This window comes from Mesoplodon densirostris, chromosome 16 (genome assembly GCF_025265405.1).
Source record: "Mesoplodon densirostris isolate mMesDen1 chromosome 16, mMesDen1 primary haplotype, whole genome shotgun sequence".
Lineage (NCBI taxonomy): Eukaryota > Metazoa > Chordata > Mammalia > Artiodactyla > Ziphiidae > Mesoplodon > Mesoplodon densirostris.
Window position 1 is genome coordinate 54,540,987 of NC_082676.1, and position 26,921 is coordinate 54,567,907.

Here is a 26,921-nt window from a genome sequence, read left to right on the forward strand (position 1 = left end):
AGTATTATTTATAAGAGTAAACGTGTGAAATAGCCTAAATGTCCATCAACAGGGAATGGTTGCGTATACCCAGACTTTGGAAAATAATGCACTCATCAAAAAGGATGAGATAGTTCTATATTATCGACATAGGAAGATGGCCATGACATATTGTTTGAGTGAAAAAACTATGTTATGTATAATACACATAATATGATTCCCTTTATTACAAAAATATGTATGTTAATACATGTCCAATAAAAGACTGAAAAGCTAGACACCAAATCTGATGGTAGTTTGAGGGTGGGAAATGGGTTTTACTTTCTACTTTGTACACTTCTGTCTTGTTTGAATTTTCATAATGAGCAGATATGCCTTTAAAAAGACTTTTTAAAAGCCCACTGACAGTATCTATGCAACCCCTGCCATAAATGGCCACTAAATCACTTCAATCTCTTAAATCTCAGCCACCTGAAGAGAAAGGAAAATGTCAACTTGATTAGCCAGAAATTGCTATAAAGAAGAGTCAGACATTCAACTACGGCCCTTTCAGAGAACACTGTGGCAAAGTCTGGCCAGAGGCATCCTGGCTTCAGTATACAGGTTAAATGTCTTGTTGGTGAATACAGTTCCAAAGGTACGTTTCTTAAAACAAATTTGTTTCCTGTCTTAATATCTAGTAAACATTAGCACTGCTTGCTTTGTTTGCATCCAATACACCAGTTTCATTCTATATTTTTCTCTTCTGGGGCCATGTTCTTGCAACAGTCACTCTCAGTATCACAGTACCTGGCTTGCAATGCTATGGATAAGGAGGGGACGACCAGTTCTCTTGTTCACCATTGGGCAGCAAATGCCTTCCCAACCCTTGAAATCTCCATGAAACAAGCAGTAGTAGTAGGGTGACCAACCACCCTGATTTACTTGGGAATGATGGTTTCCCAGGATGCAGAACTCTTCAGCCCTAAAATCGTGACAGTCCCAGGCAAACAAGGATGTTGAATACCCTCGTAGTGGCCATTGCTGGGTATTTTTTCAGATGTCATTTTTCTACTCCTCCCCTACTCAAGACTTCTTTGTTGCAAGAGATTGTTGATGCTACAGAGCCCATGTCAGTGATTTCTCATGAAATACTCATTATAACCAAATTCCAACAACTGAACCATTGCTCTGTTCAAAGACGGCCTTTCAAATGGGATTTCCTGAGTGTTACTCTCCATTCTTCCTGTTCAGTCCTTCAGCAAGTTCACAGTATCACAGAGTAGCGATCTTGATCTTGTAGCTTAACAAAAAGTTATTTATAGCCATAAGCCCAACACATTTCTCCAGAGGTTAGAATCTCTCATTGGATGGGGATGGTGTCCAGGCATAGGTGATTTTATTATGTGCCAGGGGGAGAGAAAATGACCCAGTGGAAGACAGGTGGGGCTGGACACTTGACACTTCTTCTTGGTCCTTGCTCGTGGCTCGTTTGAGAAGGCCTTGTTAGCACATTCAGGCTTCGGTGCTCCGTACCAGAGCAGTTACTATTTAATCATAGTCCATGGCTAGGCTTATCATGATTACAAGTTAGAGAATAGAAGGATAACATCAGTTAGGGATTAGCAGAATGATCCTAAATTTTGATCCAGTGGTCTGATTTTAGTATAGCTTGACTTTGAAAAATATGTTTAAATGTATTATACTACATGCATTTATTATTTCCACATAAAGGAATGGAAATTCATTTTGCAAGCTAATTTTCTTTTGAGACTTTAAAAACACTCTTGAGATCACAAAAAGACTCTCTTCAATGAGAGAAAATTCTTTGATCTAAGATGCCAGATTTTACGTATTTTAGGTAAAATCCAAATGAAGTTGCTTTTGCTAAGCCCCACATCACCGAGACTTGACTTAACTACAATTTTGGCTCTCCCAGAACTGGAATCTTAAACCAGTCGATCAGGAATCCCTCCCCTAATCAGCATTTGTCAGTAATCTTCCAGAGAGACCCCTGCCATCTCCATAAGAAAAGTAACCTTGCAATAAACAATCCGCTCTTTTGTCCAGTGCAACTTCCTTGTTCCTGTTCACTTCTGCCCACAAAATCTCTTGCCTCGGACTGTTCTTTGGAGCTCCTTTCTATCTGCTAGATCGGATGTTGCCCAATTCACGAATCGTTGAATAAAACTAATAAGACCTTTAAATTTCCTCAACTGAATCTTGTTTTTTAATGAGTATATTCTTGCATTGAACACGTTCATTTATTCTTTATTCATTCAACAGATATTAATGGAGCACTTGCCAAGTATTATTTTCTCTTAAACTTCCACTTCTCACCTGCTCTGAGCTGCACACAGCTCTGCCTGAAGACATCCTCCATTCAAACACTAAAAGGAAAAGAACTCTCTTCCTCCACAGGGAAGGAGGTATACCCCAAGACAATAGAGATGTGTGAGAAGAGGGACCAGTTTCCAAAACATGATTTGTCTCTCTTTGAGAAGCATGATTCAGAGGAGGAGAAGGACAGAAGGGGAAAAAGGAAGGAGAGAGAAGAGGAAGGACAAAGGAGCATCTGAAAGGATGTTCTCAGTGTTTTTCTGAGGTTGGCAGGATTATTTTAAATGACATTTGCTCTCTTTTATAATCTTCAGTATTTTTTAATTAAAAATTAAATGACTATTATCATTATAACCATTATGACCATTATCCCTCTTATTATCAGAATAAAACCACCAGTTATTTTTGTTGGAGAAGGATTTATCTCCAGAGGGATTTTGGTCTGCAAGCATGCATTGTCTTTCTCTGGTCATAGCATTTCCACTGTATTTCCATGGGAGAACACACCTCACCCGTGGAATGCTGTCTGGTGGGACTGGCAATCAAGATGGCGCCCTTCTCAGCCAAGGGCTGGGTCCTGATCTAACTGGGCCAACATACACATGCTATGTTCTGGCTATGTTTGGCTTTGATCTTAGCTTGGCTCTTCCAACTGACATTCAGCCACTTTTTGGTCCCAGAGCTTGTCCTCTGATAGAGAGGGTCCACTGTCCTGAGAGCAGTAGTTGCAAAGGTCAATATTGGCAGAAGGCACTAGGATGTGAGAAAAGCTTGTAGGGTTCAGCGTCCCTTTTATAGGTTCTCATTTGGAGGGTTTTCACAAACAGGAGGTCGGATTATTTTCAAGCAACAGAATTGACTCTGGTTAACTCAGAAATTTTCTCTGTCCTTTCCTGGGTATTTGAATCTTGAGCACAATGTCCCAGGAATGCAAAACAATGGGTCTGATTCAGCCCGATGACAGTGCCCTGAATTTTCTGCCACCTGAAACTTAATAGTTGTCACGGTTCCTCTTCTTTTTAAGGCCTGGCTATTTAGCTCTTTTTTGATTCTGGAAGGATTTTGACATGCTTCTAAATTCCCTTTTTCTCCTTTAGTTCCTGTGCTTTGCAAATTTATTTAATGTGATCCACAGTAAGACATACAGAGTGGCCCAGTGTCTACAATCACACATAGGCATAAGTGAAATAAAACCTGCACAAAATAATATTTACTCTTAATACCTTACAAGCATTCTTATATTTTCTATTCTCCTCTATTTCATTAAAAAAATTCCAGTTGCAACCTCTTAAACTGACCAATGGGTTACTCCCACACTTGGAAAGCCTCAGAATTATCCAGAGTCAATTTCTCTTGTTTGCAAATAATTCTATCCCTTGTGCGTGAGAAAAACCAAAATGAGCACCTTAAAAGGAACAATGAACCATACAAACTTTTCTCTCAGGCAGTGAACTCTCTCTAGCTACAGGACAAGCTCTGGGAGCAGAAAGCCAGCAAGTGGCTGGTTGGGAAGAACAAAGCCAATCATAGCCAGAACTTTCTTCTCTGGCAGCAATCAGAAGTCAGTTGTGATCCGACCTGTTGTGTTACAGTGCCTGCTGATTGTCTAAGACAGGAGCCACAAGCTTGCAGAGGCCAAATCTGGACTTGAGCTAAGAATGGCCCCCACATATTTAAATGATTGAGGGAAAAAATCAAAAGAATAATATTTCATGACATGGAAAAATTATGTGAAATTCAAATTTCAATGACCATAAATAAACATTATAAGGAGCACATTCATACCCATTCACTGAGGCATTCATCTATGGTAGCTTTGGGGCTACAGCAGTAGAGAGAAACCATACAACCCACAAAGCCTAAAATATTTACTATCTACCCTTGTACAGAAAAAGTTTGCCAACACCTGATCTAAGCACTACGGGGAGATTGAGAATGAAGTTAAGGCTTGGTTCCTGCTCTAAAGGTGAGATAGTCCCCATGAGACTGACACAAATCAAGGACAACTAAGCATGATATTGCACAGAACTGAGAAAGCATAACAGGAGGTCAAATGGAAGGAATTCTTCAAAAGAACAGGTGTGGTGGAAGGATTGGGGGCTTCTGGAGGAGGTGAGGCTGGAACCTTTGGCAATTCCTGAATTTCTATGTAGGAAGGGCTTGGAGCAGTAATCTAGGGCTTGAAGCTACATTTGCATTTTCCTTACAGAAGAAAATGTGCAAATCAATTGTGTAAATCAGATGAAGGGCTTGGGGGAAGCAGGGAGAAGAATGGACCTGCCATGAGGAAAGGTAGGATTAAGTTTAAGCAGAAAGGAAAAAAGAAGGAGGGCGGAGTGGCAAAAGAAGGGAATAAGTACCATAAAGACGATGATGATAACAGCAGTTCCCATGATCCGGCCCTTATCCTGCGCTGGGCACTGTGTTCAAAGCGCGAAGGCATTGACTCACTGCATGCTCGCCGTAAGTGTAAGAGGTAGGGACAGATGATCCCCATTTTACAGGTGAGGATGGAAAGGAGACCAATCTAACTGGAGCATTTAAAATAGGGGTGTATTTTAGAGCAGGGTGGGAATAAGGCTTGGTTGGGAGGGAGGGTAGCAGGGCACTATGGAGAGTGGGGAAGATCAGGCAGAGTGTTTTATATCCGATTAAAAAGTGAAAACAGGGCCTCCCTGGTGGCGCAGTGGTTAAGAGTCCGCCTGCCGATGCAGGGGATACGGGTTCGTGCCCCGGTCTGGGAGGATCCCACATGCCGCGGAGCGGCTGGGCCCGTGAGCCATGGCCGCTGGGCCTGCGCATCCGGAGCCTGTGCTCCGCAACGGGAGAGGCCACAACAGTGAGAGGCCCGCATACCGCAAAAAGAAAAAAAAAAAAAAAAAAAAAAAAGTGAAAACAAACAACCAACCAAATACGGTAGAGGAGTTTGTAATTGGCATCTGAGGCAATGGGAAGTTTTGGGAAAGGGAGAGATGGGCTGAGGGAGTGATGAAAACACTGGTGAACAGCAGAGCGGGCAGAACTGAGGCAGGAAACTAAGGCCAAGGCAGGTTTCATGCACCCACGGAGATTTGCTCCATGCGTCAGCCCAGTAAGGATTCCTACAATCAAGAAATCTACAGCACTACCTTTCACCCAGCAGTTTCCAAACTTATTGACCACAGGCCTCCCTTTTTCTTAGAAAACCTATCAACAGCTGTTATTCCTCAGAACATGGCTTAGAAAATGCTGCCTTCGAGAAAAGGCCTACAGTCATACGAGACATCATTGTATTGGCCAGTGGGCATCCAGAGGGTTGATTTTATAAATGTGGCAAGAAGACGAATGGAGACATGGATTTCTATCTTTAGATCTTCCTGCTGATAAACTGCTTAGTGGAGGTGCCGGATCTTTATACTCCGAGCAGCAGTGTGTGCCGAGCTGGTAAGCCATAGAACACCACGGGGTTTAGACTCACTGGCCAACTTCAAACTGCTTTGCTTTATTTTTAGATAATAGAGGTCTTCCCTGGTGGCGCAGTGGTTAAGAATCCACCTGCCAATGCAGGGGACACGGGTTCGAGCCCTGGTCTGGGAAGATCCCACATGCCACGGAGCAACTAAGCCCGTGTGCCACAGCTACTGAAGCCCACGCGCCTAGAGCCCATGCTCCGCAACAAGAGAAGCCACCACAATGAGAAGCCTGCGCACCACAATGAAGAGTAGCCCCAGCTCGCCACAACTAGAGAAAACCCGCACAGCAACGAAGACCCAACGCACCCAATAAATAAATAAATAAATAAATAAATAAATAAATAAATAAATGAAATGGCAGCTGAGTAAATACTGTAAATCTAGATACCTGATCCCAGTGCCACAGAAGACAAAGTAATTTCTCTTTCAATGCCATTTTTAGAAGCTGGTTAGCTGCTTGCCCAGGATCCTTTCCTCAGTTGCTAAGGAATCACATACCTCAATGCATTGAATTTCTATTATGTGCCAGTCCCTGTGTTAACAGCCTCTTCTTTGAAAGGCAGGTCTGTTAACCAGGCAGAGCTGGTAGTTATCAGTCATGGGATGATATGGTAATGACCCTGAACTCTAAAGATAAAAGAATAAATTTTATATATATATATGTGTGTTTTATATATATGTTCACTATGTATATATATATTATATATGTGTGTAATATATATCTGTTACATACATATATAATGTGTGTGTATTAAATACATATGTATGTGTGTATAGATATGTAGTAGATAATTTTAGTTCGCAGAGCAGCTAAATGGGTAACCAGCAAGGGCTGGATTTACCCAATCTCAACTTCAAGCAAGCTGAACATCTGGATGATGCTTTAAAAAGTCAATAAAATATCCCCCATTTGGCATCAAGAGATGAACGGCTGGGTAATTAATAGACTGAATTTTCAGGCATTTTTCAGTGCCCCTCTGGACTCCATGTTTTCAAGCCCAGGCTTTCAGTGGATCAGATTTCATTTGAAATCATTTTCTGCAATAAAGGATACTTTTCATAACTGTAACTCTTAAAAACTAGTAGCTTTCATTGTGCTTGTAAACGGTGGTTAATGAAGAACCTGAATTCTCATCGCTCCCTCTGCAGGAAAGCACATAGATAATGCGGGGGGTGCGGCTGGAAGTGCTTCAGTGAAAAAGTACACGTGGTCTCCGGGCCACCTCAGCCAGGTTGTCTGATTCTAGTCTTTCATTGTCTCTGAGCTATTTTACAACACTGTGAGTAGTAGGTAACTGGTAACAACGCAAACATAATTCTCATACACATGCAAATCCTCTCTTGTCTAGAGGGGTCCAAATGACTTCTCTCTCCTTCATGGAAAATTCAGTTTTACTTTCCTTTTTGCCTTCATTTCAATATTTCTGATCCATAAATGAGTCCATTCTTCAGATTCTTTTGAATTGGTTATAACATCTACCTGGTTTCCCTCACTGATTGAGTAGAATAAGATCTTTAACACGTGTTCATTTTTATATCTTTGTGAGAGTCGTGATTTTACCTCTTTCTGAAAATTATCTTTTAACAGTAACACTAATTTTTTTCCTGTATTCCCTCAAACATGCCTTTGTCTCCTGCCCCTGCCCCATTAGAACTACAGGTGAATTTCCACTGCATCTGACCTGTTGTATGGTAGGGTAGTAGGCTGTTTCTTTGGGAAATGCATTAGCTAATGGATAATTATCTTTTCTAAATGCAGTGTATTGTGTTTCCTGTCTTCAGAGAAGGAGCTAAATTAATGGAGTGATGCGTCCACCAAACACAGGTTATGTATCTCTCCATCCATGACAAATTTTTGAATAATGGTTGCTAATAATAATACCAATATTATCTTTTGTGTTTGGAAATTGATGACTGATCTAGGGCAACAGGACAGAGGGGATGAATTGGTTTCCCAAAAGCGATGACAATTTACAATTTAAGATTTAATAATTTATTTTACTGAGAGCTTTCAGGTTTGGCCATCATGGTCTAGTAGAGAAAGGGAGGGAACTCTTGTTTACTTAGCTGCATTTGATTATACAGGATAAATGGGTTGAAATTCTACTTCTGCTACTGCCTAGCTTGAGCACTTGGAAAAATCATCTGCCTTCTGGGCAAGGGGTTTCTAATCCACTCTCAAAGGAGGTGGGGGGCATGGGCTAATTCTATTAAAAGCTACTGGGGGGGTGATTTCTAATCTACAGCCAGAATTGGGGATCACATAGGAACTAGCTTATCCCCAGTAATAACAATTTTTATTCTGTGCCCCTATAGACACCATAGAAGCAACTGAACATGAACTGAGACGTGTACACACACTGTCTCTCTTAAGAGGAGGAAGAGACACGTGAATCACCAGGAATACCTGATTTCTGAATACACCTCTACACTAAGAACTTCATCTGAATATCACTTATATGTGCAATCTAAAATGTGACACAAATAAACTTATCTATGAAGCAGAAACAGACTCACAGACATAGAGAACAGATTTGTGGTTGCAAGGGGGAAGGGAGTGGGGGAGGGAAGGATTGGGAGTTTGGGGTTAGCAGATGCAAACTAGTATATATAGAATGGATAAACAACAAGGTCCTACTGTATAGCACGGGGAACTATATTCAATATCCTGGGATAAACCATAATGGAAAGGAATATGAAAAAGGATGTATATATATACTCAATCAAGTAAACTTCAATAAAATAAATGTTAAAAAAAAAAAAAGAACTAGGCATTCTTTTTCTCCCCCCACCCATAGAAGTGCTCATTTCTGTTTACAAAAATTGAGATGTCACCTGTCACCTGGTATGTTCTACTTTCTTGGTCCTTTCATAATTGTCTGGGCACTCTTTGGGGTGCTAATAAAGAAGAAATGGTCAGTCCCTGGACACAGATAATGTTCCAGAGAAATGGAAATCACTGTTCTCTGGGCTGACATAAATCCCTCTCCTTTTGGTAGCAGAGTTAACAGCTATTGTTTGAAGGGTATTTCTAGTCATCTACCTGAAGCATTTTCTTTTGTAAATGAAAGTGACAATTTCTTCTTCACTCCAATTTGTAGGAAGTAGAAATCTTCCAGGGCAGGAATGCCTGAGGAAAATCAAACCATTTTGCATGGGGAGAGCTCTTGATGCTTCAGGAAGTTCATAACAGTGTTTCTCTTGGCTTAATCCTGAGCACATGCAAGTTTTTATTGCCAGCGCTTTGTGTGTGTGAACTGTGAGACATCTGAAGGGAAAGAGGGCAGAAACCTAGGGGCCAAGATGAAGAGATGGAACAGGAAAAGTCTTTAAACTCTTCTGCATCATGAAACTAGACCATCTGCATCAAAAAAGAATTAGACCGGATCAGTGATTCTCAACTGGGGACAATTTTGCCCCTCTAGGGGACATTTGGCAAGGTCTGGAGACACTTTTGTTGTCATAGCTAGGGATGGGTGGGGGACATGCCATTGGTGTCTAGTGGGTAGAGGCTAGAATGCTGCTAAACATCCTACAATGCACAGGAAAGTCCCCTCAACACAGAATTATTACCACAAACATCAATGTCAGCGCTGAGGTTCTCTCACACCTGTCGGGACAGCTATTGTTGAAAAGATGAATAATAATAAGTGTTGGAGAGAGTGTGGAGAAAAGGGAACCCTAGTGCACTGTTGGTGGGAATGTAAGTTGGTGAAGCCATTATGAAAACAGAATGGAAGTTCCTCAAGAAATTTAAAATAGGACCACTTTATGATCTAGGAATTCTACTTCTGAAGATTTATCCAAAGAAAACGAAAACACTAGTTTAAAAAGATATATGCATCCTTATGTTCACTGCAGCATTACTCACAATAGCCAAGATGTAAGCAACAGAAGTGCCCATCAATAGGTGAAAGGATAAAGAAGATGTAGTATATCTATACAATGGGACATTACTCAACCATAAAAAAGAGTGAGATCTTGCCATTTGCAACAACATGGATGGACCTAGAGGGTATTATGCTAACTGAAATAAGTCAGACGGGAAAAGACAAATACCACATGATTTCACTTATATGTGGAATTTAAACAACAGAACAAACATAACAAAACAGAAACAGTCGCAAATACAGAGAACAAACTGGTGGTTGCCAGAGAGGGTTAGGGGAATAGGCAAAATAGGTGAAGGGGATTAAGAGGTACAAACTTCCAGTTAAAAATAAATAAATCAAGTGGATATAATGTACAACATAGGTATTATAGTCAATAATGTTGTAGTAACTTTGTATGGTGACAGGGGGTAACTAGACTTGTCATGGTGATCATTTCATAATGTATAACAATATCGAATCACTATGTTGTACACCCTAAACTAATATAATACTGTAAGTCAATTATACTTCAATAATTTTTTTTAAAAGTAGTGCCATGACTGAGAAATCCTGGACAAATGGATTCCAAATTTCCTTCTAGCCCCAAGACATCATGATGCTAAAACATAATTTCTAGTCCCAAATAAGAAATCTGTTACTATTGTGTCCCCCAAAATCCATGTTGAAGCCCTAACCTCTAATTTGACTGTATTTGGAGATAGGGTCTATAAGGACGTAATTAAGGTTAAATGAGGTCATCAGGACAGGGCCCTGATCAGATAGAATTAGTGTCCATCAAAAAAAGACACAATTGGACATCCCTGGTGGCGCAGTGGTTGAGAATCCACCTGCCAATGCAGGGGACAAGGGTTCGAGCCCTGGTCCAGGAAGATCCCATGTGCCATGGAGCAACTGAGCCCATGCACCGCAACTGCTGAGCCCACATGCTGCAACTACTGAAGCCCACACACCTAGAGCCCGTGCTCTGCAACGAGAGAAACTACCCCAATGAGAAGCCCGTGCAACACAACGAAGAGTAGCCCCCCCCCACCGCAACTAGAGAAAAGCCTGAGTGCAGCAGCAAAGACCCAACACAACCAAAAATAAATAATTTTTATTAAAAAAAAAGACATAATTCTCGCTCTCCCCCTCTCTCTCTGTCCCCATGCACTTGCAAAAAGAAAAGGCCATGTGAACACACAATGAGAAGGTGGCCTCCTACAAGACAAGAGGCCTCAGAATGAAACTTGCCTTTTCAGTACCTTGATCTTGATCCCTACCTCCAGAACTTTGAGAAACAAATTTCTGTTGTTTAAACCACCAGTCTGTGGTATTTTGTTATGGCAGCCTGAACAAACTCATACAGCTATTTATAGTAATTGTCACTGCTAATATATTCTTAGGTTTTTACCATATGCTAGGCCTTGTGCTAAGCATTATACATATCTTATCACTCTTACTTCTCAACATCCCCCCTGAGCCCTGGTTAAGAATTCATGTATTGGGGCCTCCCTGGTGGCGCAGTGGTTGAGAGTCCGCCTGCCGATGCAGGGGATACAGGTTCGTGCCCGGGTCCGGGAGGATCCCATATGCCGCGGAGCGGCTGGGCCTGTGAGCCATGGCCGCTGAGCCTGCGCATCCGGAGCCTGTGCTCCGCAACGGGAGAGGCCACAACAGTGAGAGGCCCGCGTACCGCAAAAAAAAAAAAAAAAAAAGAATTCATGTATTTAATTACCATAAGATGTCACTTTCCCAAATTGACTGTCTTATCTACTTAAACTTATAAACTTCAAGGGAAGGCAAGGTACAGAAAAGGGCCAGAGGAGGGTGAAATTGCCCAAGAATGTGGAAATCAAAAATCTCCGTATCTTCTTCAAAAAGTCAAATATAAAATTACCAATGGCCCAGCAACTCCACTCCTAGGTATACACCCCCAAAGAATTTAAAACAGGTGCTCAAACACTCATTCACAAATGATTATAGCAGCATTATTCCCAGTAGCCAAAAGGTAGAAATGACCCAAATACCCATCAAGTGATAAATGAATAAACAAAATGGGGTGTATTCATAAATGAAATATTATTCATAAAAAGGAATGAAGCACTGATACCTGCTACACCATGGATGAACCTTGAAAACATGATGCTAAGTGAAAGAAGCCCAGCACAAAAGGTCACAAATTGTATGATTCCATGTATATGAAACATACAGAATAGGTAAATCCAAAGAGACAGAAAGCAGTAGGGGAAGGGGGTACAGGGGGAGGGACTGTTTAATGATACAGGGTCTCCTTTTGGGGCAAAGAAATGTTTTGAAACTAGATAGAGGTGATAGTTGCACAACACTGACAGTACTAAGTGCCACTGAATTGTACACTTTAAAATGGTTAAGGGCTAATTTTATGGTATGTTGAAATTGACCTTAATAAATAAAATCTTGATCTCAGTAGAGAAGAAAGACATATAAAGCCAACCTAGTCCTGGCTTTGGATAAGCATTTGAGAAAGAAAGCCCTGCTACAAGGCAGAGCTGACCCTTACAAAAGCGGACCTCTTAGCTCCTGGATCCCAGCCCGGCCGCCTGCGTCCCTGCTGGGCTGCTCTTCTGGATGTCATTTGCACTTGTTGTAGATGTGCTCTGGGGACACCTTCCCTACATCTATTTAAACAGGATGAAGATGGATGGATTGTGCAGCGGTGGACGGCAGGTCTCCAGCACTAACAGTGCACCGCAAACACGGAGTGGGTGAAATGGTCTCACCAGGAGTGCTGGGTGTGAAAGAACCAAATGGAACCAAAATGGAAATAATTTAAGCACTTTTGTTCCTTGTCACAATGATAGCCACTTTTAAGAGCCACCTGTATTTCATCCCTGGAGTAGGGCCTGGACAAATTTCCAGCTTTCAGCTGTCTTAATTCCTTCCTGGACTGAGGAGGGTGCTATAGATTGAATGTTTATGTACTGCCCCAATTCATATATTAAAATCTAATCCCCCATGTGATGGTATTAGGAGGTGGGGCCTTCGGGAGGTGATTAGGTCATGAGGGTGAAGCCATCATGAGTGGAATTAGTGCCCTTATAACAGAGACCCCAGAGAATCCCCCCACCCCCTTCCTCCACATGAGAACACAGCAAAAAGACAGTCATCTATGAACCAGGAAGCCCCTACCAGGCACTGGATTTGCCAGTGTCTTAATCTTGGACTTCTCAGCCTCCAGAACTGTGAGAGTGCAATTGCTGTTGTTTGAAAGCCCCCCAGTCTATGGTCTTCTGTCACAGCAGCCCGAATGGACCAAGACAAAGGGGTATAAACACAGGAAGAAAAACACGAAGTAAGGAAAGACTAGTTTGTCCCTTCCTCTGCTCATTATTGTCTATTTCCCAAATTTATCTCTGGGACCAGGATCATGGAAAGAGTTGTTTCTTTTTTCTGCCCCGGGATCACCAGGAGAAAGCTGGCATGTGGACGGACTTCCCTGGTGGTGCAGTGGTTAAGAATCCGCCTGCCAATGCAAGAGATGGGTTTGAGCCCTGGTCCGGGAAGATCCCACATGGCACGGAGAAACTAAGCCCTTGCGTCACAACTACTGAACCTGAACTCTAGAGCCCATGAGCCACAACTACTGAGCCTGAGTGCCACAACTACTGAAGCCTGCACGCCTAGAGCCTGTGCTCCGCAACGAGAAACCACCATAACGAGAAGCCCACACACTGCAATGAAGAGTAGCCCCACTGCTGCAACTAGAGAAAGCCCATGCACAACAACGAAGACCCAACACAGCCAAAAATAAAATTATTAATTAAAAAAAAAAAAGAAATCTGGCACGTGGGAACTGCAATGGGAGAAGATCTAAGTGGGAAGGGTCAGCATGGTGACAACCCAGAATCTTTAAAATTGGTTTCCACACAGTATTTCAGGGGCCTTTCCCTTTAAAAATATGGAAAGCCAATGGAATTTAATATAGTTGGAAGTTTACAAGTAACTAAAGGGGAAGTTATGGACTTTTTGATGGTCCTAGATTCAAATCCTTTCTCCATTGATTAATGGGGCAAGATTTTCATCTCTCTGTTCCTGGATTTCCATATATATATTAATACACACACACACAAACACACACACACAATGCTTTATCTTATAGGGTGGTAGAGAGGAGTAAATCAGATAAAACTGTATCTCCTCAATTTTGAGACCACTTTCTTCTCCCACATTTTAGCATTTCTGAAGTTAGGATGCCCCTTCCCCATCCCACAAATGCATAATTTAACATAAATGTATACATGTGATAATATTATTAAGTAGATTTTTTTAGTGAAGTTTTCCTTTTAATTTTCTTTTTTGCTTGACTCTCCACTGCCCCCACCTCACTCTGGCCCTCACATTAGCCCCGTCTCCCCCTCTCACTCCCCACCTTCCCCCAGGTAGCCCATAGCAACAACTTGTTATGCATTTTCCACGTTTTTCTCCATACTAATAAGATCACACACATACAAACACGCACACATATCCACGGATGCATATATATTATATGTGCTATATACAGAGAGACATTTTGTTTTATAAAAATGAGATCCTGTTATATACATTTTCCTTGATCTCATTTTTCTCCCTCAATAATACCTCTAAGACAACTATTACTACTCTAATTTATTCCTCTGTAACAGCTCTCTACATTTCACAGTAGATGAACAATAGTTTACTCAACCATTCTTCTACTCTTGAGCCTTCACTGTGTTCAGTGTTTCGGTTTTCTGTTTTTTGCACATACTCCCTTGTATACTGGTGCTTCTATTTCTGTTGGGTAGAGTCCCAGAGTCAGACTGCTGGGTCAAAGCATATGAGTATTTTAAACTTTAATAGATGTTATCTGACTGCTTTCCCCAAAGGCTGGAACACTCAACAATTTCACCAGCAGTGTCTAAGATGACTCTGCTCTCCGCATGAAATTAAAAGGACTTTTAATGGACCAGTACATTTAATGCTGCCATGCTGTTTTTTGTTCTTGTTGTTCCAAAAAGATGTGATTGACTATGAATGGTGCATCCCACATTTGCTGACATCTAAGAATCAAGGAGATATGGTATATATGTCAAGCACCTTGCCCAGCCTACACCCATCATAGCATTCATGGTGCACTGCCAGTTCACAATAATAGTATCTATTCCTGTTGTTTTGTATCTGATCTGAAAATCTTGCATCCTTCCCTCAAAGCAGGAAAGCAAGAAGGCTCATCTACCCACAGGAGCAGGAACAAACTTTCTAAAGCAGGAGATGGGCAAGTGATTTCGACCAAGACTCCGGCTAACTTTATTTCTTTTTAGTTTGATGATTTTGAAGGTTTGCAAAACACAGTTAAATCATTTGCATCTCAGTCTTTGCGGATTAACAGTTGCCCAATTCGGCAACTGGTGATTTTTTTGAATGTGAAGCTTCTGAGTGCTGGGTGATGTGATAGACACCGAGCATTCAGCACTCAGCAGTGAATGTGACATGCAGAGTTTCTGTGGTCGTGGCACTCGCAAGAAAACAGAATCAAGTAATTGCACTCCAGTTTAGCCCAGAAAACTTGGTTTGACCCTATTAGGACTCACTTTCTCAAGGGCCTGCAAAAACACACCTGTGGCCAAACAACTGAATTAATCTCTTGAAAACATTTAGCTATGAGGGCATCGGGTCAGCAAGCTGACTGAATTCTGTTTCTGAAGGACTGGGAGACACAGCAACATCTCTTGGTCCTTTGGTTTTGCATCATTGGAAACAGGCACTGTTCCCAAAAAAGTTTTCTCAACTTTACTGAGGTATAATTGACAAAAATGTGATATTTAAAGTGTACATTGTGGTGATTTGATATAGGTAAACATTGTGAAAAGATTCTCACCGTGTAGTTAGTTAAAACATCTATCACCACACGTTTATGTATTTGTTTATTTTTTTGGTGAGGACATTTAAGTTCTACTCTCTTAGCAAATTTCAATGATATAATTCAGTATTATCAACTATAGTCATCATGTTTTATACTAGATCCTCAGACCTCCTTCATCTTTAAAAAAAAAATTTTATTGGAGTATAGTTGATTTACAATGTTGTGTTTGTTTCAGGGGTACAGAAAAGTGAATCAGTTAAACATATACATAGATCCACTCCTTTTTTTTTTTTTTTAAGATTCTTTTCCCATATAGGCCATTACAGAGTATTGAGTAGAGTTCCCTGTGCTATACAGCAAGTTCTTATCAGATCTCCTTCACCTTATACCTGAAAGCTGGTAAGTACCCTTTTACCAACCTCTTCCCATTTCCCCCCTCCCCCAGCCCCTGGCAACAACTTTTCTACTCTGTTTCTATGAGACTGATTTTTTTTTTTAGATTCCCCATATGTGATATCATGCACTATTTGTCTTTCTCTAACTTATGTCACTTAGCAAAATGCCTTCAAGTTCCATCCCTTTTGTCACAAATGGCAGGATTTCCTTCTTTCTCATGGCTGAATAATATTCCATTGTATATATACAGCACATCTTTTTTATCCATTCATCGGCTGATGGACACTTAGGTTGTTTCCATGTCTTGGCTATTGTGAATAATGCTGCAGTGAGCATGGGGGTATAGAGGGCTCTTTGATATCCTGTTTTCATTTCCTTCAGAAATACTTCCAGAAGTGAGATTGCTGGATCATATGGTAGTTCTATTTTTTCCAAAAGACCTTAAGTCACCTGAAGGCAGGGACTACAGATGTCCTACTCAAAGGGCTACTGTACTCTCAAGAGCTTAGCACAATATCTGGCATATAAGAGGCTATCATTAAATATGTATTCAATGGATGAGGAAATGAATGGATGAATGGACAAATACATGAATGAATGACTTACCTGTTTGGGAATTTTAAATGAACTGAATAATTAGTGTCATGCATTATACTTATTTTCCAATTTGCATTTTATGAAATCTAGACATACTTGTCACCATCTTGTAATGCAGTTGTTGTTCGTGATTTATCCAAATAAATATGTCCCTGGAAACCCTAGTCTAGTGCAAACAGCCTGGGCTGTTGTGTCCTTGCTCAGTCCATACTGGCTGTACCCCTTCCCTGGGGTGAGTCCTTAACCTGTGTCCCCACTTACAAAGGGCCATGATGACTTCTGCCCTTTGCCCTTTTTTGTAAAGAGTAAATTAGAAAACACAGTTAAAGTATAAATTGGAAAGTACTATAAAGGTAAGAGGCCATTACTATTACTTTTCCCAACACCCATAATCCATGCACCTCTTTAAACCCTACTGAAAGTGAGAATAAGCAGCACTGGTGCTGAGGTATTTAAATTCCTAAGACCTCAGGCTAACAACAGTTATTTCCCACCTGTTACATTGCCTATGCTTAGAAGACCCTCTTTCTTTCCTCTCTGTAATCAACCACCAATGTTTTTTCCCTTCCAGATGTCTGTCTGGTTAGTCCCTTCCTCCCAACCCACTGCCACTGCTTTAGACTCCAGTCCCTGTGAACTCACGATCAGATGATTCCAAAACACGCCTGGTTGGTCTTCCACCGCCCCAGAGTCCCTGCCCTTCCATCCCGTCTGCAACCACTGCCAGACAAGTCTTCCTAAGATGCTACTTTCTTTACCTCTGCCCCTTGTCCTGCAGTGGCTCCATGCAGCCTGTCATTTTTAATCTGCTCAAGTCTAGGGGCCCTGATCAATCAACCTTGGACTTCCCCAATCCACCAGTGCAGCCAAGTTCACGCATGCCTCCAACAATCTCCTTACACGTCATCACCTCCACTCTTTTCCTGAGGCCAGACCACCCACTTTAACTTTCCTCTTTTCCTTCTTTCCAATTGTTTAAATACTACCCAGTTAAGGTCCACTTTATGTCCTGTTCTGTCAGCAGCAGCAGCATCAACACCATCACCATCATTTAGGGAGACTGTGGCTTTCCACATTCTCTGCAAGGGCTTTCCACATTATCTCATTGAATCTTCCTCATTACCCTATGAGGCAGGTCTTCTTACTATCTCCATTTTATAGATGAGAAGACGAGGGACTTCCCTGGCGGTCCAGTTGTTAAGACTCTACGCTCCCAATGCAGGTTCAATCCCTGGCTGGGGAACTAAGATCCCGTATGCTGCACAGTGCAGCCCCCCACCACACACACAAAAAAGCTATGTATAGCTGAGAAGATGAAATTCAGAGAGGTTAAGTAACTAGCCCAAGGTCACAGAGCTAAATAAGTGTTAAAGTCATGATTCAAATGCAGGCAGAATTCCCACTCTCAAACACTAGACTGTCCATGAAATCTTTCTTGGTCACCCCCAGGGAGGCCTCTCTCTGGGAAGCTACAAGTCTTCAAAACAGGAAAATTCTTCTGCTGCATTTCTGTAAATGTCTTTAAGCTCCCACCGCAGCTTTACCCCGAAGGCACTCTGAAGCAGTGAGACGTAGTCCTCAAGTTTACAAGGGATGTGTTTGTAATGGAAAAGGAAATTAATGAGCCAGAGAACAGAATCAGTTCTAAGAAACCCAGAGAAGTGTCTAACTGACCTTATCTGTATCTGTATTAAGAGTGGTTTTACTAATCCCAGGAAATAAGAAAGGCAGTAGGATGAAGTCACCTGTGCTGGGTTCAAGTTCCAGCTCTGCCACTTACTAGCAGACTGGCATCGGGCAAGTTGCTTAATCTCTTTGAGCCTCAGTTTCCTCATCTGTAAAATAGAGCAATAAATGGCTCCATTGCACCTCACATCATAGGGTGTGTTGGAAGGAGTAAATTAGAGTATGTATGTAAACACGTGCTTGGAGCAGGCACATAGTAAGTGTTCAGTGTATGATATTTCTTACCATCATTCTCTTCTACTTCTCTTAAAATCACTAGTTTTGCTCCTTTAATGTCAAGGCATTTTAACTAAAAAATAATTATCAGTAAGTCAGACTCTGATTCATTCAAACAAACAAAAATCCCCAAACTTAATTCTAGCGGTCTAGTCCTTGGTCACCCCACGTGGACCCTGCAGGAAATGTGGAGCTGAGCCTTCTCCTGTCTAGCCTCCTATGAACTTATCTGGACTCCAAAATGCACTCACCTCCTGCCTGTCTTGTCTCCCTTACTCTTTAAAAGCCTAGCAAGCATGACTGATCCAGCTGTAGTTCCTGGGTAAAATGTGCACATGTGCCATTCCCTCTGCCTGGAATGCTGTTCCCCTCAGTCAATGATGAAATATTGTTCACCTTTTCAGCCTACTTCAAGAGTCCTTTTCTCTTCCAGACCCCAGAACCATCCCTCGGTGTGACCACTTGGACCTACAATATATTTATTATTATATTATATAAATTATACCTGTATTTATTTATTTATTTATTTTATTTTTTGGGGTGTGCCACACGGCTTGTGGGATCTTAGTTCCCCAAACAGGGATCGAACCTGGGCGCCTGGCAATGAGAGCACTGAGTCTTAACCACTGGACCGCCAGGGAATTCCCATCTTAACCATTTCTAAGTGTATAGTTCCGTGGTATTAAGTACATTCCCATTTCACAGATGAAGAGAGTGGGGTCCGGGGAAGTTAGGGAACTTGCCCAAGATCACCGTGTTGGGAAGCAGCAGAGGGAGGACTGGAACACAGCCAGCCAGAGAACTCCTTAATGGTGAAGTATGGGTCTTCTTCATTAGCTAACACATAGTAGGGGCTCAAGCCCATTGGGTAAGTGAATAGTTAGGGAATGAGTGGATTGTATGGTAAGCATCCTTGGGGGAGCTTTGTGAGTGATGTTCTGAAGAGCTACACTAAAAGAGCCTCCACCTGTGCTTATCTCCAGCCCTCAGGATCATCCAGGTAACAAATGATTCACACGAGTGAAACAGACCCCAAGGTTTCTTTCCAAGGGGAAAGAAACAGAAAAAAAAAAAAAGTGGTGCATGGCCTCTGGGATCTCCACCTCCTTGCCTGAGGCTGGCAGCTCACCTGAAATGCCCTTCTCCCCTCTCTTCACCCACTGAAACCCTGCTCAGCCTTCAGGTCCAGTGCAAACACTCCTCCTACTGTCATGCTGGAGCCCCCAGGAAGAGCCAATCTCTTCTTCTGCTCGTTTCCCACTTGTACCTTCATTTAGCATCTATTTCATACTGTTTATACCGGTTTATAATATAAATCACGATGTTCTTCACATCTGTGCTCCCCTTCCCCAAATCTGTAAGCTCCTTCAGAGTAGGGGCTGTGTCTTATTTCATCTCTAATCTCTGCAACATCTAGCGCGGTGCCACGAATAACAGACACTGACTAGGAATATTTAGAGTCAAAGAGAGCTAGAATCAGGCTCGAGCTCTACCATTCACTACCTTCGTGGCCTTCAGCTTTCTTAACCTCATTAAGCCTCAGTTTCCCCATCTATGAAAGGGGAATAACTATCTGCTGACCTAATAGAGTTGTTAGAATTTAATAAGCTCGAGTTCATAGCTCAGGCTCACTAACTACTATTGTTATTAATAAGTGTTTAATAATTAATCAGAGACCAAGAATAGGCATAACTGATTTTTCCTTCAATGGACATATAAGAAGGAAACGCTTGCAAAAATGAAACTTAAAATAGCGAATAAACAGAGCTATGTAAATAATTGGTTTTGTTCAAAGTACATACTAGACAGTATCATATTCATCATCTTTGCCTTCCTGCTATTATGGTTCCTGCAATAAAGTTACACAGTCACCTGCCTCTCCAGGGAGACTGCAGAAACTAGCACACCTCCTAAACCTTAACCCGATGCTCAGTCTCCCAAAAGGCGGTCCATGTTGCCTTTACCCTTGTCACTCCTTTCACACTAAGGAAATTCCTACCACTTATCCAAAATGGGATTGATTAGGAAGGACCCTGGGACTACAGAGAACAGTGATTACATCAATCACCACTTGCCCCATGGTCTGATTCTCCATCTATTAGCCGATGTGACCTTTTAAAAACAAAAACCAGCTCATGTTAGTTAAGCTGGACAATCAGCAGCAGCTGCTCCTACAACAAGAATAAAATCTGTACTTTCTTTTTTTTAATCACAACCTACAAGGTCCTACCCAGTCTGGCTCCTTGCTGACTTATCTCCTCTCTCTACCCTGACCCGCCTGGTTCCAGCCACCCTGGCCTTCTGTCTCTTCCTCTAACATACCAAGGGCCTTTGCATTTGCTTCTTGGATCCTTGACATTTACATGGCAAAATGTCACCTCCTTAGGAAAGCATTTCCTGACCACTGGACAGGAAATATCCCTCCCCTATTAATTCCCATGTAACACATCATCATCTGAACGACATTATTTATTTGCTGATGTATTGTCTGTCACCTTCACTCCCAGCCCATTTCCTGCTTTCCCCTTGAATAGAGAAGCTCCATGCAGGCAGGAACCTTGCCTGTCTTGCTCCACAATGTGTCTGAGCCCCTAGAACATTGCCTGGCACTTATAAAGCAGTTAATACCTATTTATTGAATGAATAAATGGGGAAGGGGGAGCAGATTATGGTAATTTTTCACTTTTTATTTTTATATTTCAGATGAATTTGAATTCTTTATAAAGTGCATGTACTACTTCTGTAATAAGAAAAGAGAAATAGGACTAAAACAAAATAAAACTGAAATAATAAAATTAGCATATTTAATCAAATAGATGAAAGTAATACAAATTCTTTCCCAAGTATCTATTATATAGACTGCCGGCAATTCATATTTTTCAGTCTCCACACTGTTTATTAAACCTGAAACATTGGCCAGTTTAATGATCTGTTTGCCAGTCGGCACACACCCTTGGATTTTTAAATAATTGTCATCTCTCCTGGGCTTATAGAAAGATTATCATTTGAGCTTTCCACTTTATTTCAATCTTCTACTCATAGCACATTTATTCCCACCTCTATGTTTTTGCCAATGCTGTTATCTCTCCTGGCATCTCCTACCCACTGTGCCACCATCCCCCACCTCCCCTGTCCAAAATCTTGATCATCCTTTAAGGCACACTCAAATCTTTCAAGAAACAGCCACGACCACCAACAACTGTGCTTTTAAAAAGCTCTGTGCTTTGTCAAAAGGCACCTTGTCTTTGTGTCTTCCCTAATTAATTACAGTTGGTTGAAAGCAATACTTTTATATATCTAACCACACTGAAATGTCACTATGCATTTTCCAACTGAGTAAAAAAAAAACAAAAAACCTGCTCACTTCTAGTGGAAAAATGTTGTCAGAAGTGGATGGGAGGACTTTCCTGGTGGTGCAGTGGTTAAGAATCCACCTGCCAATGCAGGGGACACGGGTTCGAGCCCTGGTCTGGGAAGATCCCACATGACGCAGAGCAACTGAGCCCGTGCGCCGCAACTACTGAGCCTGTGCTCTAGAGCCCGCGAGCCACAACTACTGAAGCCCGCGTGCCACAACTACTGAAGCCTGCACACCTAGAGCCCGAGCTCCGCGAGGAGAAGCCACTGCAATGAGAAGCCCGTGCACCACAACAAAGAGTAGCCCCCTGATCACCGCAACTAGAGAAAGCCCATGCACAGCAACAAAGACCCAACGCAGCCAAAAATAAATAAATAAATGTATTTAAAAAAAAAAAAAAAAAAGAAGTGGATTGGAGCAATTCCTTAGACTCTTTCTCAAAGGAGAAAATACTAGGTGGTTTCCAAGGGTGCAAAAGCCGTTTCCTACACCTTCCCATAAGGAAGAAGGTGGTATCTACACAACCATTACCTGGAATTTACAAAGAAATGCACGCAAGGAAAAACTGACTAGCAGGCTGGAATAATCTCCTCCAATGCCATTGGGCACCATCCTCTTATGTCCTATTGCTGTAGCCCCCAACCTTTTTGGCACCAGGGACCGGTTTCGTGGAAGACAATTTTTCCACAGACCAGGGGTGGGGGAATGGTTTCAGGATGATTCATGGGCATTACATTTACTGTGCACTTTATTTCTATTATTATTACATTGTAATATATAATGAAATAATTATACAACTCACCATAATACAGCATCAGTGGGAGCCCTGAGCTTGTTTTCACTTGTCACTCACTGATTAGGTTTTGATATGAGTCTTCAAGCAATTGATTTATTATGGTCTCTGTGCCGTCAAACCTCTCTGCTAGTGATAATCTGTATTTGCAGCCGCTCCCCAGCACTAGCATTACAGCCTCAGCTCCACCTCAGATCATCAGGCATTAGATTCTCATAAGGAGCGCGCAACCTAGATCCCTCACATGTGCAGTTCACAGTAGGGTTCGAGCTCCTATGAGAATCTAATGTGACCGGTGATCTGACAGGAGGCGGAGCTCAGGCGGTAGTGCAATGATAGGGAGAGTCTGTAAATACAGATGAAGCTTCGCTCACCTGCCCGCTGCTCACCTCCTGCTGTATGGCCTGGTTCCTAACAGGCCACAGGCTGATACCGGTCCATGGCCTGGGGTTGGGGACCCCTGCCCTATTGTGACAACCATTCAGCATGGATTGAGTGCTTACTGTATGTCAAGCACTGAGCTAAATGCATTATATGCATTATCTCATTTAATCCTCCCAACAGCCTGAAGTGGTCCTTACTATCCTGTTGGAAGATGTCACTGAGAGGATGGAAATGCCAGCTGACTCTTGAGCAGGACTGGGGTAATCGGAGGCTCCTCACCCCTCCCGTCCTGGAAATGTATATTCCACCCATTCTTCTTGCACTAGGAGCCAGTTCAAAGATGCAGCTTTGAGAGAGTAGGATGTTGTTGAGACCGCCAGGATGGGCTACACCACTGAACCCCATTAAGGCCTCTATATAAACTGTTGAGATTCTGGCGGGCCAGTGCAGAGATCTTGTGGCGCCCAAGACAAGCCTCGTATGTAAGTTCCCTTGTTGTTAAACCTGCCACCTACCAATCTGGAGTGGCTGTCTCTTTCTTTGGCCTCTTCTTGCCCTCTGAGTATGGGGCCAGTTTCAGATTTCAGCTGGCAAGTTCCCAAGGGTTCAAACCAACATATCCCCATTTTATAGATGAGACAGCTAACTTACAGAACGGTTCAGCAATTTTCCCAGGGTGACAAAGCAACAAAGTGTTAGAGCTGGTTTGGATCCATGTTACCTGATTTCAAAACTCTCATTCTTAGCTACTATACTATTTATATCTTCTACCTAGAAACTCTAGCTAACATTAAAGAGAACGGTTAATACAACCTTAACTGAAAATGACCAGTTTTGCAATCTTTTTCCCCTTTTCAAGTCTTTTTAAGTAACACCTACTCAGTGTTTAACATAAAATATTTAAATATGTGTAAAAGTTAAACAGAGAGTGTCTTCTTTTTAATGGGCCTCTCTTTTTCTCCAGCATTTCCTGCTGGAGACATTGGCTTGACAATTATTATGCCACAGAATCAATAGTACTAATTTTCACACTTCATTAATAAATAAGTGGAGGCCCCAGATGTTATGGGATGGATCCACAGATCCCCTGGGAGTTGAGAGAGAGTCCAAAAAGAAAATAAAGGCCACTTTAATTAAAAAAAAAAAAAAAAAAAAAGTTAGGCTGCAGACAAGAGTCTAGAGATCAAAAGTCTACATTCAAAAGTGAAACTCTGGATCAATGCTTTAAGAAGAATTTGAATAGGTAAAAATGAAAGAAAAAAAAGATCTGGGGATCCACACCAAAAGCAGATCAGAAACTGTGATCTTGCATCTGAATGGGAAGCAAGAGTCAGAATCTTTGTTGGTTTGGAAGAGAGAGGATAAGAAAGCCTTTCCGCCAAGCTTTTAACAGTTTGCAGCCTAAGACTTAGAAGTACAAAAATTTCAGGAGCAAAAATGCTATAAATCAGGTTTTCACTGCAATTTTTCTGTATGCTTGAAATTTTTCCTAATAAAATGGTGAGAACATAAAAAAACATAAGAGAGTTATTAGGGACCTGGCCAACATTGCAGCTTTAGTCCAGAGTGTTCATTTATGTAATTCTTTGCAAAGGATAAAAGCAGGTTCTTTCTACAGATGTAGTAATAAAATAATGGAAGCAGCCAATATATTCAGCACTTACCTTGAGCTCTACCTACATCATCTTATTGAATGTTCACAATTAAGCCATAAGGTATGTATTATTATCATCTCCGTTTCAGAGAACAGAGGCAGAGTGAGGCTTAAAAAAATGTGACTAGTTATAAATTCAGTCACATGCCAGCAAGGGGGCAGAGCCAGGATTCAAACCCAGGGCTTCTATTCTGCACAGACCCAGTAGTCTTTCAAGGCCACCGTGAACTCCAGAGACCAACAGGCTGCCACATACTTAAAATCACTGAATGTGTTCTGGGACTCTCAACAGACTTAGAAAGCTTCCTGAAAATGTGAAAGCAATACACCTTCAGGTTAAAAGCAGAGAGGGGCTCAGGGGCCCAACAAACCTGAGTTCAAATCCTGACTCTGCCACTTAAATCACATCACCTAGCAAGCCCCAATTTTTCCATCTATGTAAGGGGAATCGTAAGTCATAATATTCCCCTCAAGGAGGCTGTTCCAGGGATTGAATGAGAGGATGCATTTAAAGTTCTTAGCATAGGCAAGACCTAATACATGGCAATCTATTAACAAAAGGCAGCCATTGTGGGTATTATTTTGAGCGTGTAGGAAGACCAGAGACCCTCAGCCCTGGTGTCATGTTAAAGTACCAAAGCCAAAGGGTTTTGAAAGGATGAAACGGAAGGACCCATATTTTAAAAGGAGAAAGAAAAGAAAAGGAGAGAGGCTGGACACACTCTGGTTTCCAGGTGCAGAACTAAGACATTTGACTGTGATTTCTACTTGAACCCATGAAAACCAGAGTACAGTTGAGCCATTCTAAAAAGATCTTCTTAATTTGTAATTACAGGTATGGAGAAAGCACACACACACACACACACACACAATATCTTCTACCAGGTGAAGACAGGAAAAGAGCATATTCACAATACTTCGGTCCAACATAGCTCAGTGCCAAGGCAGGAAGCTGAGGGTCCTTGTGAAGGGCGAGACGGCCCTTCCCAGCCCGGATGGAGGTACAGAGCTAAAGCAAGCAGTGCAAGGGCAGGGGACTGCTAAGCGCCCGGGGTTTGCAGGGAGGGCTGGTGACGCTGGGACCCCTGAAGCTGCCTCTATACTTTGAGAGCAGGAGTTTCAACTACTGCATCCTATTCATTAAAAACGAAAAATCCTTAGTTTATTTGTTAATGTTGTTGACCCCAAAATACCGTAGAGAGAAGTAGCAAATACAGTCTGTCCATTTCAGAACTGCCTTCTAGGATTGTACCCAAACCAGAGACTTGAGTCAAGAGAGAAAGAAGGGCATGCACAGGGTTAACCTTCCCCTAACCCTTTCCCTCCCACTCACGACCCTGGAGAAGGCAGGGGAAGAAACGCTGGGAATTTCAGGTGTGCCCTGAACCTCACGCCAGGGGAGAAGCAAAAGCAGAAACCCAGCGGACACTCCCCCCTCTCCAGAGACGTGGGCGCTTTCCAGGATGGTCCAAAGGCTCCAGCGTCCTAGTGCATCCCGGGTGGAGAAAAGACCCTCCTCCCTCGGCTGCGGGGAAGACCCTACTTTCCAAGACCGGCTGCGAGCTTGGATCCGGGACTCCCGAGTCCACCCCAGGCTCCCGGCTCAGCTGCCTAGAGATTCCCGAGCCTCCCGGTGAAGCCCAACCCGGAGGCTTTTGTTCGAAGGAGAGAGCGTCGCGGCGCAGCACAGCGCTGAAAGCCCCGCTGCGGGGGCGCTTCCCTCGGTCCGCTCCCTACCAACCCCGCACTCCCGCAACCACCCGCTCCAGCGCACGGATCCCCAACTGTCCCACCCCCCGCCCGAATACTCACTTCTCCCCAGACCCTCCGCTTTCCACGCCGTCTCCTCCACCGCCCCATAGCGCCTCAAAGGCTTCTCAGCTTCCAGATGGATGGACAAAGATTGGTTTAACTCCATCGCTGATCCCCGCGGGCAGGTCGACGGGTCTCCCTTTACTCCATCCCCGCTGCGGGTTGCAGGGAGGGAGGCGGCTCCAGCCAGCAGCGTCTTAAGGGGCCGGGCGCTGGTGACGTTGCTCCATCTCTTCCGCCGCCAGGGCCGGGGACAGCCGACTGGCATCGGAGGGGGGAGGGGGGGAGAGAGAGAGGGAGAAAAAAAGGATGAGGACGCATGCGCAATGGAGGCTTGGGGAGGGGAGCTTGGGGGCTGGGTAGACAGAAAAGAGGGTAGGTGATAACTCTACGAAGAACAACAAAACAACTAAAATAGAACCATCACAAAGGAAGTAAAAACAAGGCAGCAGCCCATACTGGGGCTTGTGACGTCAGCGTGCT

At 42.6% G+C, this 26,921-nt stretch overlaps 1 protein-coding gene across 1 annotated transcript in view; it reads right to left on the reverse strand.

The window, feature by feature from the left end:
• The window catches only part of BMERB1 (bMERB domain containing 1), a 115,734-nt gene extending 89,100 nt beyond the window's left edge, over positions 1-26,634 (reverse strand). The window contains exon 1 of the mRNA XM_060077933.1: positions 26,439-26,634. Within this exon, the coding sequence (XP_059933916.1) occupies positions 26,439-26,544 (106 nt within the window). The 5' untranslated portion in view covers positions 26,545-26,634. The remainder of the gene's footprint in view (positions 1-26,438) is intronic.
• Positions 26,635-26,921: the final 287 nt, after the last annotated feature.